At 44.8% G+C, this 14,204-nt stretch overlaps 1 protein-coding gene across 3 annotated transcripts in view; it reads right to left on the reverse strand.

Annotated features, from left to right (window-relative positions):
* Window positions 1-8,244: 8,244 nt before the first annotated feature.
* SLC18A1 (solute carrier family 18 member A1) overlaps window positions 8,245-14,204 on the reverse strand; it is a 37,962-nt gene continuing 32,002 nt past the window's right edge. Inside the window, exons 11-16 of one of the 3 annotated variants that reach the window (XM_003265232.2) lie at window positions 14,022-14,100; window positions 13,031-13,082; window positions 11,408-11,471; window positions 11,004-11,123; window positions 10,659-10,792; window positions 8,245-9,257 (exon numbers count right to left, since the gene is read on the reverse strand). In XM_003265232.2, the coding sequence (XP_003265280.1) occupies window positions 9,144-9,257; window positions 10,659-10,792; window positions 11,004-11,123; window positions 11,408-11,471; window positions 13,031-13,082; window positions 14,022-14,100 (563 nt within the window). In that variant the 3' untranslated portion in view covers window positions 8,245-9,143. The remainder of the gene's footprint in view (window positions 9,258-10,658; window positions 10,793-11,003; window positions 11,124-11,407; window positions 11,472-13,030; window positions 13,083-14,021; window positions 14,101-14,204) is intronic. The other 2 variants (XM_030816441.1, XM_030816442.1) reach the window with 2 other exon arrangements.

The raw sequence follows: 14,204 nt of genomic DNA on the forward strand, positions 1-14,204 counted from the left end.
GAGGTTAGGAGTTCAGGACCAGCCTGGCCAACATGATGAAACCCTGTGTCTACTAAAAAAAAATGCAAAAATTAGCCAGGCGTGGTGGCAGGCACCTGTAATCCGAGCTACTTGGGAGGCTGAGGCAGAGAATTGCTTAAATCTGGAGGCAGAGGTTGCAGTGAACCGAGATCGCGCCGCTGCACTCCAGCCTGGGCGACAGAGCGAGACTCCATATCAAAAAAAAAAAAAAAAAAAAAAAAAAAGATTGGAACTGAGGAAACATAAATGCAGGGAGAAAAAATAGCTTGACCTGCCCTCAGAGACAGAAAAAATATCTCAACCATAAAATGAGATTAGGAGGCCATGAGAAAATTCAGAGAGCTGTTGTAAATCAAATTACGATAGCTGAAAAAAAAATTCTGAAGAACAGCTGAATGTAGAATTGAGAAAGTCTCTTAGAGAGTGGAATAAAATAAGTTAAAATGATTGAATAGGAGGAAAAGGGAAGATTAATCAATCAATCCAACATCCAACCAATAGGATTTCTGAAAGAAAGCAAAGATATAGCATAATCAAAGATATAGCACAATAAAATTGCCAGAACAGACAATATGAGTTTCCAGATTGAGAGGGCCTACTGGGTGTGCAGCACAGTGAATAAAAAATACCCCAACAAATACTCATTATTGTGAAATTTCTCAAGACCTGGAATAAGATCCCAGTAGCTAAAAGCAACCACAGATCTCATTCAAAACACGGAGAATCGAATGGCACAGGGCTTCTCAACAGCAATGCTGAGACCGGATGAAAGAACAACCATTGGAAATATGAGGGAAAATAATATTCAGCTCAGAATTCTGCACCCAGGCAATTATCAATCAAGTGGGACATTTTCACACATATTCGATGTCTCAAATTATATGCCGCCCTTCCACCTATCTGAGGAATTATTGGAGGACATACTCCGACAGAAGACGAAAATGCATCAAGAACAAGGAACCGAATTCAGGAAACTGGAGTCCAGTTTAGGAGAGCAACACAAGAAAACCCAGCTCAAAGCCCAAGCAGGTGGCTTTGAGAATGAATCCAGGGGACGCAGGGCTGGAAACAAAACGAACCGACAGATGACCTGCTATGCTCGGAAACAAATAGTCAGGGGGCTTCATAAATCAGTGAGTAGCTTGAGAAGAAAGGCTGACAGCAATCTGGAAAATGAAGTAAACAAAGCAACTTCAGAAACAACAAAGCAGACGTCATCAGCTTCACCAATAGCAAAATCTAGAGCAAGGAGGTGAAATCAGACAGCATCCCTGCAGACACCATATTCTGCAGCAAGCATTGCTAATATGGTCATTATAGCGCAAATACTTAGTAAGTGACTAAATCATGAAATAATTAAGCTTGAAGCTTGAAGGACAGGAAGAGGCCTGTAAAGACAGTCATTATCTACCATTAAATTAAGACAGTAGGTTACATCAAAAAAAAAAAAAAAAAAGGCAAATAAAGAAAGAACTGAGTAAGCAGATTTTGTAGATGTAAAAAAGTAAAAATAATAAAATAGATAAAAGTGTGAAAGTGGAGGACAGGATTCAGGAGTGGGAAAAGATGACACAAAAGCCTGCTGTTTTCTATCATATACTTGAGGTATTATTACTTTTTAATGATGTAATTTTAAAACTTACTAGAAAGTTACATTAAGACATGAGACAGTAAAGACTGACAGATAGATGAATAGAACTGAATTGAGAATCCAGAAATAAATTTTCATATTTACAGTCAATTGACTTTCAGAAAGGATGCAAGTAAACTCAACGGGGAAAGAATCGTCTTTTCAATCAGTGGTTCTGGGGCAACTGGATATCTATGCGTAAAAGAATGAAATTGGGTCTCTACCTCCCACCATATAAAAAAACTAATACAAATGGATCAAATATGAAAATGTAAGAGCTAAACCTAAAAACTCTTAGAGGAAAGCATAAGTGTACATATTCATGACCATGGGGTAGGCAATGGGTTGTTAGACATCATGCCAGAATCATAAGCAATAAGAAAAAATAGACACATGGACTTCATCAAAATTAAAACCATGTGTGCTGCAAAGGACACCATCAAGAAAGTAAAAAGACAACACACAAAATGGGAGAAAATATTTGTAAACCACACATCTGATAAGGAATTTGTATGTAGAATATGTATTTTAAAATTCTTACAATTCAATAATAAAAAGACAACATTTTTTTTTGAGATGGAATCTCACTCTGTCACCCAGGCTGGAGTGCAGTGGCACAATCTCAGCTCACTGCAATCTCCACCTCCCACGTTCAAGCGATTCTCCTTTCTCAGCCTCTCGAGTAGCTGGGACTACAGGCGCGCGTCACCACATGTGGCTAATATTTGTATTATTAGTAGAGAGGGGGTTTCACCTTGTTGGCCAGGCTGGTCTTGAACTCCTGACCTTGTGATCCACCCACCGCGGCCTCCCAAAGTGCTGGGATTACAGGCGTGAGCCACTGAGCCTGGCCAAGACAACCATTTTTTTAAAAATGGTCAAAGGCTCTGAATAGACATTTCCACAAAGAAAATGTATACGTGGTCAATAAGTACATGAAAAGATGCTCAACATTATTGGTCATCAGAAAAATTCAAATCAAAACCACAAGCGACCATTTCGCACCCTGTAGGATGGGTATAATTAAAAAGACAGACAATAACAAATGTTGGAAAGGATGAGGAGAAATTGGAACCTTCATCCACTGACTGTGGAAATATAAAATCCACCAACTGTGGAAATATAAAAGGTACTTTGGAAAACAGTCTGGCAGTTCCTCAGAGTTTTAACATCAAGTTATCACAGGACCCAACAATTTTACTCCTAGGTATATACCTAGGAGAAATGAGAACACGTGCCCACACAAAAACTTGTACATAAATGTTTAGAGCAGCATTATTCATTATAGCTGAAAGGTGAACATGACCCAAATGCCCATGAGCTGATGAATGAAATAAGATGAATAAACAAGATGTAATATATTTGTATATTGGGACATTATTTAGTAATAAAAAGAAATGAGGTACTGATACATACCACAACACAGATGAACCTTTAAATTTTTTTAAATTTTTACTTAATCCCAGATGTAATAGTTTTCTAATAAACCTTGAAAACATGTTTAGTGAAACAAGCCAGTCTCAAAAGACCACATATTGTATGATTCCATTTATGTCAAGTGTCCGGAATAGGCAGATCTATAGAGAAAGAAAGATTAGTGGTTGCCTGGGACTGGAGGGTGTTGTTGAAAGAAAATTCAGGGATGATTAATGGGCACAGACTGATAAAAATATAAAATTTATGGTGGTGATGGTTGCACAGTCCTGTGAATATACTTAAAGCCAATGAATAGTACACTTTAAATGGATGAATTGTATGGCATGTGAATTGTATCTCAATAAAGCTGTTACCAAAAAAAATGGATTTTGGCTGGTGGCAGTGGCTCATTCCTGTAATCCCATTACTTTGGGAGGCCAAGATAGGAGGATCTCTTGAGCCCAGGAGATCAACACCAGCCTGGGCAACATAGTGAGACCCATCTCATCAGTTTCCTCTTCTGTAGGATAAGAGAATTGAACTCATTGATAATAGAAAGTAGCCCTTAAATAAGTTTTTTTTTGTTTTTTTGTTTGTGTTTCCTTTTCTTTTCTTTTCTTTTTTCTGTTTTTTTTTTTTTTTTTTTTTTTTTTTTTTGAGACAGTCTCACTCTTTCACCAAGGCTGGAGTTCAGTGGTGTGATCTTGGCTCCCTGTAACCTCCACCTCCCAGGTTCAAGCGATTCTCCTGCCTCAGCCTCCTGAGTAGCTGGGATTACTGATGTGTGCCACCACACTCAGGTAATTTTTTTGTATTTTTAGTAGAGATGGGCTTTCTTCCATGTTGGCCAGGCTCGTCTCAAACTCCTGACCTCAGGTGATCCGCCCTCCTCAGCCTCCCAAAGTGCTGGGATTACAGATGTGAGCCACTGCACCTGGCCTTATAGGGGTTTATGGTTGATAAAGTATGTTCTTTCTCTACTTCATATTACCTCATTCATCTTAATTACACTCCTATTACAACTGTGTCATTGTTATTCTCATGTTACAAATAAGAAAGTTTTCACTGTCACATTGTTTCTATGTGGTGGAGATTCCCCAGAGGGCTTTGGTTTGCAACATTGTAACAATGCTCCTCCACCCGCTCCCTGTCATTCCATGAATATCGTGGCAGATCTACTTTTTGAGCACCAGGCCACCTGCACACTGAGTCACACCTAAACACAGAAAACTTCCTGCTTTCCTGTGATGATTTGCTCAGCAACCTGTTGTGATCTGCACCCTGGTCACCTGCCCCTAATAGGTATAATTGCTGGCTGGGTGCAGTGGCTTATGCCTGTAATCCCAGCACTTTGGGAGGCCAAGGTGGGTGGATTGACTGAGCTCAGCTGTTTGAGACCAGCCTGGCCAATATGGTGAAACCGTGTCTCTATTAAAAATACAAAAAATCAGCCGGCCATGGTGGCACATGCCTGTAATCCCAGCTACCCCTTGGGACACTGATGCAGGAGAATTGCTTGAACCTGAGAGGCAGAGGTTGCAGTGAGCCAAGATCATGCCATTGCACCCCAGCCTGGGCAACAGAGCAAGACCCTGTCTCAAAAAAAAAAAGAAAGAAAGAAAGAAGGAAGGAAAAGGAGAGGAGAGGAGAGGAGAGGAGAGGAGAGGAGAGGAAGAAGGAGAGGAAAGGAAAGGAAACGAAGGGAAGAAAAATTATCAATTATTGACCTGGGGTTAGTAGCCAAAACAAGCAAAGTATGATCCCCAGAATGTACTCTTCTCCCCTATGATTTCCAGAGACCACATAATGACTCGATTTGGATGATAAATCCTAAAAGACCTTGACCACGCTCACGCCTCTGCTAACACTGTACTCGTCATTCTCCAGAATAAGAAAGAAAAAAGGGGAAGAAGAAGCAGGGAGGAAGAGAGGAGGACGGGGGGGGGAGAGGAGGAGGAAGAAGAGGGGGAGGAGGGGGAGGCAGAGGGGGAGAAGGGACAGCAGGGGAGGAGAGGAGCGAGGAGAGGAGGAGGAAGAAGATAAGGAGAAGGAGGACAACAAGCAGGGCAAGGAGGAGGGGAGGGGAACGCAACACACTTTACTTCTAATAATTTCTTGAAAGCAACAAATGAAACCTGAAATGAAGTTTGTGTTTCTGGGGTGATGCTGGCTCTCAGCTTTGTCTGCCTCTCAGCTTTGTCTTTGGCTTCTCACTTAGTTCCTGCCCCTGAGCTCACGGAAAGCCACCCCAAAATGAGCCAGTGGCAGATGGAGCCACAGAAAGCCAGAGCTACAGAAGCTGATGCCAAAGCCCAGAGACGTGAAATGACTTATCCCAGGTCACACAGCTAGTTAATGTCAGAGCTAGGCTAGGACCTCAGGATTAGGTCTGTTTATTACTGATTTGGTCCTCCCTCAACCACCTTGTGACTTGATCATTTCTCTCTTCAGCACCTCCCAGCAACAGCAGAGAGCACTTCGTACCAAAGCCACCATGCTCCAATGCTGCCTTGTTGCAGAGAAAGTTCTCCTGTCCCATACACGACATTGTAGGGGTGAGCTCAGCAGAACTGAATTGGGTAACGCAGCGGCCCTGGGGTGTCAAAGCCTGCTGAGAATCGACCACACATCCAGGAAGCTGTGTGGAAGGGCTGCACCACCCTTTCTTCAAGTAAGCCTCAGAGGACTGACACGTACAAGCATTACAGAGCTGCCTCCAGGAATAGGGAGCAATGTTACTAGGAAATTTGTTTGAAGCCTGGGCAACAAAGCAAGACCCTGTCTCTGCAAAATAATAATAATAATAATAACAATAATAATTTAAAAAATAAATAAACTGAGTGTGATGGCATGCACCTGTAGTCCCAGGTACTCAGAAGGCTGAGGTGGGAGGATTGTTTGAGCCCAGGAGTTGGAGGCTGTGCTGAGCCATGATTGCACCATTGCACCCCAGTCTGGGTGACAGAGCAAGACCTTGTCTCTAAAATTTTTTTAAAAATTATTTTATGTAGCTAAGGCTTTATCTTGGAAAAATCAATTCCATACGTAAGACAACACAGTGGGTGGGGGGTGGGGGAAGTATTTCCTAGTATTCACCCTAGAGTTAGCCCTCTAGTGATTTTAGAGTTCCTCCAGTGGTGTTCTGAGACTGTGGCCATCACAAATGAGCCTCCTTAAAGGTGTAGGCAACTTTAATCGTATCCCCTTGAATCTGGGTCCCTCCCCATAAGAACTTTCCTGTCACTTGCCACACTGCTGTTCCTGCCACCCGTTCATCATCCTGTGTGATCTCTGCATTCCTTCAGCCTCCGTAGTTACCTCCTTAATTTAAGGTGCTGTAGCTCCCACCCCAGTGTGGAACTGCCACACTTTTCCTGCTTTCGCACTTTGGAAAGGATGTGTCTTCTGGTTTGTTTCTAATGCTCTGTTAAACTCCAACATTTTCCTGGCTTATCAAGCACCACAGCTCATTAGTTGCACAGTCTTCTTTGCTACATGGTAATTGGTGGTTGAAAGCCCACCTTTCTATAAAGATTTTTGTAGTCTCTGCACCTCCTCCCTTTCATGAGGGAAAAATGCATCTCTTCAACTGTCCCACGGTGGAGTGAAGTGCCATTTTATGATACTTTCGTAGAAAACTTCTTGTGGCTCATCCTTGCTGGGTGGCATTTTCATCATTAGAAGAAATTCATCTGACCTGTGAATATGGGAAATTTACCATGCATTCTCTTCTTTATATTAGTGGCTTTCTTTATAAGGCCACTAATAAAGACTAATTCCATTTCCTATTTTTGTGGAATTCTTCTTTTTATACTCTTCCATATATAGGCTACATTTATGATCTTTAACCTACCTCTGGTCTATAATTTCAAAAAGTGTCCTGACCTACTTTACAGTGTTAGGTGTTGACTCTATTTTTTGAGACAGGGTCTTGCTCTATTGCCCAGGCGGAAGTGCAGTCGCACGATCATGGCCCAGTGCAGCCTCCACCTCCCAGGCTCAAGTGATTCTCCTGCCTCAGCCCTTTGAGAAGCTGAGACCACAAGAACATACCACCGTGCCTGGCTAATTTTTAAATTTTTTGTAGAGAAGGAGTTTCGCCATGCTGCCCGGGCTGGTCTCGAACTCCTGGGCTCGAGTGACCCTCTTGCCTTGGCCTCCCAAAGTGCTGGGATTGCGGGCATGAACCACTGTGCCCAGCCAGGTGTTGACCCTTGACAAGAATTGTTTTAAGTCTCAAATTGTGTCCACTGGCTTCCCTTTATCCACATTTTTGCATATTGTTCAAACAATGTGAGCTGGCAAGCCAGGAATCAGTTTCTCTAAAAAAATATTGTTCCCATTTTTAAAATGTGTCCATTTCTGTAGCAATCCCAGTCTTTATTATAAGCCCTGCCCCAGGTGGATGTCAGAGTCAGCAGGCTGTCATTGCCAGAGCTCCGCATCCCACCCCACCCCACTCCCACCTGTGTAAGGTATCCCAGTGGTCATTCATTCACTCTGCATGCGTACTTACAGTTTGTATATTTTGACAAACAATTTTCTAATTTCACCTTTGGGCTCCTTCAAACTCAGAGAAAGATGTCATCCTGACCAAAGATGATTATAACACACCTGGTTTTGGAAATCAGGTAGTCTAGTTAATGCCAGCCCGCTAAAAACATATCCGTAAGTCAGGTATCTGTCATTTGCAATATAAAGATTCATTGAAAGGTTCAGCTTGAATATGCTCTTTGATTCATGGTTTGTGTTGGAGCCCCAGACTCCTACAGAGCAGTGCAAAAATCAGAGCTGGGTGTCATTCCAGATAAAGTCTGAAAACCCCAATCTGATATTCAGGCATCCCAAAAGCCTGTCTCTGTGGGTCTCTCCATCCTGCTTCTACGTCTATCTCTGCCATTATTTTCCACCCAGCCTATGAGCATCCCACCTGTTCATACTTGAACACAGAATGTATACTAACTTGCAGCGTTCATCATTTTTTATACTGTGCACACCCTGCTTGCCCAAATAGATGGGGAGCTACTTAGGGGGGTGCCATGTCTCCCAGCTCTTTGAAATTCCATCACCCAATAAGTATTTCAAAAAGGTAGAAAAGTGTGCTAATATTTATAGTATTTGCTCTATTTGCCCACACACTCTCTTGTGCTATAAAACAACATCTAGTTTACCAGGTCTGAGTTAGGCAATAATGTATTTATTAGCAAGTACGAACAATGTCTCATTACACACCTCCTATTAGGAAATCTACAATCGGGAGGGATTTCAAGGCAGTTTCTTTTCACTTCTTCCCATGAAATCTTGGGTCTAATCAATTATTTTTTCTGTCTTTCTTCTACTTTTATTTCTAAGAGTCTAAGAGGTTCAGAAAAGGTAGGAACACACAGGGGAGGTCAGGAGAATGTCAATAACTCCAGCAGAAGAGAAATGGGCTCCTCTTTCCGAATGATAATGAAAATAGAAGAAACTTTTCACTGAGGGTAAAGCCCTTTTAGCAGCTGTAGATTTAGCCACAGAAAAATCACTCACTTTATTTAAAAAAATGCAAAAAAAAAAAAAAAAAAAAAAAGCTGGCACTTGGCAGCAAGAAAGTGCTGAGAACATTTTCTCAACTCAGCTGGGAAAACCCAGGAAGGAACATGTTGAGGAACAGAGGGTAACACTCTTCCAACCTGTTGGGACTATGCCAGAGAAAATCAGGCAACAGATAAACGAGGCTTGTCAGTCGCCCCACTGGTTTCAGGGGCACATTGCTCACTACCGCCTCCATGCAATGAGTCACCCCTTGCAGAACCCGTCACAGCTCAAGTTTAATCAACCTCACAGCAGCGGGAAGGTGCATCACTCTGTCTTCTCATAAAAGATGGGCCACTGCGGCACCAAGGCATAGAGGAAGAGCTACAGGTTACACGGGCGGGAAGAGTATTGGGGACGGTGTTCATGGGAGGGGAGGAAAGAAGATTCCCAGGCAGAGGTATAGGAAGCCCACTGAGCCGTGGGCTCAGCCGTGGTGATCTGGTCCCAGGGAAAGAGGTGGTCACTAAGGCATCATGAATTCAGGGAGCACCTTCTGCAGCTACTCCTCGTGGTCAAGCTCCTCATCACTGTCCTCCCCCAGGGGAAATTCCTTCGTGGGCTTCTGGGTTGCATACATTCGGGTCTCCATGGGGCAGTCCTGACTCAGAATAGCCTGCAGAGACAGGCAAGAAGAGAAGTCACTGCACATTTTTTTTTTTTGAGACCAAGTCTCGCTCTGTTGCCCAGGCTGGAGTGCAGTGGCGCTATCTCGGCTCACTGCAAGCTCTGCCTCCCGGGTTCATGCCATTCTCCTGCCTCAGCCTCCGAGTAGCTGGGACTACAGGCACCCACCACCACGCCCGGCTAATTTTTTGTATTTTTAGTAGAGAAGGGGTTTCACCGTGTTAGCCAGAATGGTCTTGATCTCCTGACCTCGTGATCCACCCACCTCGGCCTCCCAAAGTGCTGGGATTACAGGCGTGAGCCACCGTGCCTGGCCAACCACTGCACATCTTTTTTTTACCAATCTCCCCATTCCTTTCTCCCACTAGTTCATCCAAGGCTGGCATTGCTAAGTACTCAAGAAGCATGCATAGGACCCTCTGCATGTACATGCACCGGCCTCCTGAGTTACCTAGTATATCAACCCTTGTCAGGACAAATATCTCATATGCTTTTAACTGAATCTAACAGTGGTAGTGACAGTTACAGCAGGAAACCAAATGGAGTCACCACCACTCCCTCTCACACCTTTCTGTCTTCTTTTGCTCCCTTCAGCAGCCTCTGTCGGCATCCCAAACCCATCAGGCCCTCAGGATGTTTGTGCTGCAGTAAGAGGAAAGTGCTTTACTAAAGAAAATCCTATGGTATGGATCTCTTCCCTGGGGTTTTTGTACTTTTAAAAAGGTGACCTGCTGACCAACATGGAGAAACCCCATCTCTACTAAAAATACAAAAAATTAGCTGTACATGGTGGTGCATGCCTGTAATCCCAGCTACTTGGGAAGCTAAGGCAGGAGAATCTCTTGAACCCAGGAGGCGGAGGTTGTGGTGAGCCGAGATCATGCCATTACATTCCAGCCTGGGCAACAAGAGTGAAACTCTGTCAAAAACAAAAACAAACAAACAAACAAAAAAGTGACCTGGTAAGGATAATCGTGCACTAGAGTGAATGAGTGGATGAACGGATGTGCCAATGGAATTCTGCCCACTTATGAGGGAGTTAACTTGGTAATTCACATCTTGCTAGTAACTAGCAAGCTAAGAACAGTAACTACGTGATGTCTTTGATGGTCCTCTGCCCCCATTTGCCTTCTCTACTGAAGACCCTTCCTGATAGCCCCAGAAGGAGGGAAGTGGTTACTTAGAGAAGGGAAATTAAGAAAGTGCACAAAAGAAATATGTAGATGAAAGGGGACTGGGAAACATGGCAAAGCAGAGAGAGTATCAATAGAGCAACAGAGGGAGGAAATAACAGCCTGAGAGGAAATAACAGCCCAGGATGAAAGGGAATGAGAGAGATGATGGAAAGAAACAGAAGTGAATTTTTTTTTTAGCAGTTGGTGCTCCTTACAAGCTTCTCCTCCTTGGCCGGGGGGCTCCGCAGGTAGTAGCAGAGTGGAGCATAGACGATGTTGATGACCCCAATGATGACCATGAGCCAGGGAAAACCGATGGCCTGTACAATGGCACCCCCGGTGGATGGACCTGGGAGGGATACATCAAAGTCACAAGTGTCTACGGAGTCTCCATATGGAGTGTCCTCCATGTAAGACACTATGCTAGGGGCAGTGGGTGACCCAGAGGATGTCTCAGGGTCAAAGATCTCCAGAAACCTCGGAGGATAGCCTCCTGGCTGCACTTCCAGCTGGTAAAGAGTAGATAGGGGAAAGTGGGGCACCAGGTCCTGCCAACATACCTATAGCAAAGCCCAGGCAAAAAGCCACGTCAGCGATGGCGTAGACACTCCCATACACCGAGGTGTGGCGCAGATCCACCAGGTGCCCCATGATGGGCATCATAGAGGAATCCACCATGCCTGTGGCCAGAGCAAACAGGACACAGTCAGCCCCACCCATAGCCAGTACCATCCCGCCTCTGCTCCTCCATTTAGTCCATTCGCTTTGTCTGCTGTCTTCTCCCTGGGACCAACACCTGTTCCAGGTGGGAATTACGAGCTCATCTCTCCACAACCATGCCAGCTGCCCTCCTGATCCTTCTGCCTCTCCACCTACCTCCTCTGATGAGAAAAGGGGGAGGAAAGGCATCAGACCCAAAGCCAACATGCAAGGGTTTCTTGTTTTCTTTGAGGGCACTTCTTACCTATGGCAAGGCCAAGCCCTGCATTGGGGCCAATGAGACCAAAAATATTGTGAGCCAGAGGAACCTGCAAGGGGAAGGAGGAAGAGTCATCAGGACTCCAGATGGGTCAGGTGGGAGCAAGGTTCAAAGACTTTTCACATGAAATGCCTTTATTCAGAGTGCACTATTGGCCACATACATCATCTTCCTGCACTTTCACACTTTCTCACGGAAAAGAATCTATACCTCCATTTTAAGGATATGAAAACTTGACCAGCGCTATTGTGTTTATTGCTCTATCCAAAGTTACAGATCTAATGAGTGGCAAGATCAAGTTTGGACCTCAGACTTGGCTCCATTATGCTCTAACGAGGGCCTTCCTCTGTTCCATGGATACTTTCTCCCCTTCCTCTACCCCTCTCCACCTAAACATACACTCCTGCTCTCATTCTTCATGGAATAAAGTTGCCTCTGTTTTCCATTATGGACTTCACTGAAAGGTTTCATTTAGACTTCTAACTTGGTAGCTGTTGGAGAAAGAAGACAGAGAAGAGGCCCCAACAACCAGTTAGCTGTAAGCTAGAGGGGGCAGGCAGTGTGGCTTGGGTCCCCTGTCAGGAAGCTTGTGAGACTCATTCCCGTTGCCCTCCCAATCCCCCAACAAAAACCCTTTCTTCCCTCTTTTTCAGATTCCTTACCTCCCTCTCTGGGCACCTGCCATTCAAACCTGCTACCCCAGGACACTCCCCCTCAAGGGTTTAGCATACCATTTAGAGGCTACTGGCTGATAACAATTTTTAGGGTTCATGCCTCAAGAAATGTTTATAATTTATCAATAGTATTGGCTGAGATTCACTATGGGCTAACCACATGCCAGACACTGTGGTTTATTTGGATTACCTTGACAACCCTGTGGACACCATCAGAAACCTCTCTACATAGATGAGGACGCTGAGCACACGGAGATGAGGTAACCTGCTCAAAGTCACATGCATAGAAAGTGGCAAAACCTGCCATGGAGCCCGGATCCCATGCTCCTGCTCAGGACCTCCAGCATGGTCTTGAGCACAGTGTACAGTGCCTTGTAGCCCTGTTCTTCTCTCCCTCAAGCCTAGGAGGTTTGTGTGTTTCTCGTCCCCACTGGGGAGAGGAGGAAATGAAGGCTTTGAGAGCTTGAGGGGGATTCTTGGAAATAGAAAAGTCCTTCTTTCTTTCTTCTTCTATCAAGCCTCTGGTGCCAGAGACTGGGGCATGGATGATGGCTCCCTGGGGATTTATGAGGCTCTGTCAGGGTGGGATGAGTAAATGAAGTCATAAAATGCACCATTTTGCCATCCCCAGAAATAGATACCAACATGTATCACTTCATATGCCCACACGTACAGCCTCAGACCTCCGGCTCCAGCTGCCCTACAGCCCTCTTCCTCTCCTTTCCCACTTCCCCTCAATGGAAAGCCACTGCAGCTGGTGGCCTCTTCCCCCGCGCTAAATTCCTGCCTATTTAGAAGCAGTCTTTCTGACAGTCCTTGCCGAGCCAACTCTGCTCATTTTAAAGGAAAGTAGTCTTTAAATGTCTGGGTCTCTCTCTCTCTTCCTCTCTCTCTCTCTCTCTCCTTCCCCTCCCCCAGGTCTTCTTATACTTACACAGAGCAAGCTGGTACCTACTACCAGCATCCCGATTAAGGAACACAGCCACCTGGAAGAAAAAAGCCATCATCAAACACCACTAGGGGAGAGCTCGCCCCCACCTGTACCCCATCACCACCATGCTGACCTGTCCCACCAGCCCTAATCCCAGCAACCCCTTAGGACCTGAGGAAGGCATCCCTACATGACCAGTTTGTACCCAAATGAGCTCTCTCCCTGCCCTTTCCTTGTCCCGCCTGGCTCCACACCTCTTTCTATAGAAAGGCAGAGGAGGTGCCGTGGGACACACTCTTTCTTCCCTGACAGGAGGAATCAGCTGACTCAGAAGGCACTTGCTCCTTAGAAGTAGCCCTCAAACTTAACTCATGCTGTTGCCCAGCTCAGACTGCCTCCTACCTGTCCATATTTTATTTGGTCCTTGAGGTCTGTCTCAAAAAATACAGAAAGTACCAAACTTCTTTCCTTCTCTGATGTCCTATGGCAGTGCTTCTAAAATCTTGGTGCTGAACTCCAAAGATAAAATTAAAGCTGTCCTTATTGTAGTGGAGGGAGAGAATCGAGACCCATAGCTCTTGGCCCCCAACCCTTCCTCCTCAGTGGCCTCTGGGGTGCCTCTGTAGAACTCCCTAGGGTTCCATAGAACATAATTTGAAAACCACTTTCCCAAAGTACTGCATTTTTCATAGCTGTTCTCTGTTGTGGTTATTTTATCTCTTCAACTGGACAGCAAATGGATGGAAAGTAAGGGCTGCCCCTCGTGTATCCACTGCCTCTTCTATACCAATCAGCTCAGAGCTCAGGACTACCCATTCTCCATACCACCCTCACCACCCACTCATTACCCATCCTCCCAGTGGGAAGTTTTTATCGGTGTGTACTCGTTCTAAACTTTCAACCGTATGGAAGCTGCTCATCATTTCAAGATCAGGAACAGGCACTCTTCCATCTTACATTTCTATTGTTTGTCCCAGATCCCCAGGCTACATACCGACCCATCTTGTTGGCCAACACACCAAAGAGGTTGGTGCCAATGAGGTAGGACACACTGGCAGGCAAGAAAGCTAGACCTGTGGAAGGACACAGATCCTTACCTTAGGACATGCCCAGTTTACTCTAAAATGCCTTGTCTCCTACGAGACAGTGAAGTCCACCCCTGTAACCTTCCAATATC

This window comes from Nomascus leucogenys, chromosome 8, assembly GCF_006542625.1.
Source record: "Nomascus leucogenys isolate Asia chromosome 8, Asia_NLE_v1, whole genome shotgun sequence".
NCBI lineage: Eukaryota > Metazoa > Chordata > Mammalia > Primates > Hylobatidae > Nomascus > Nomascus leucogenys.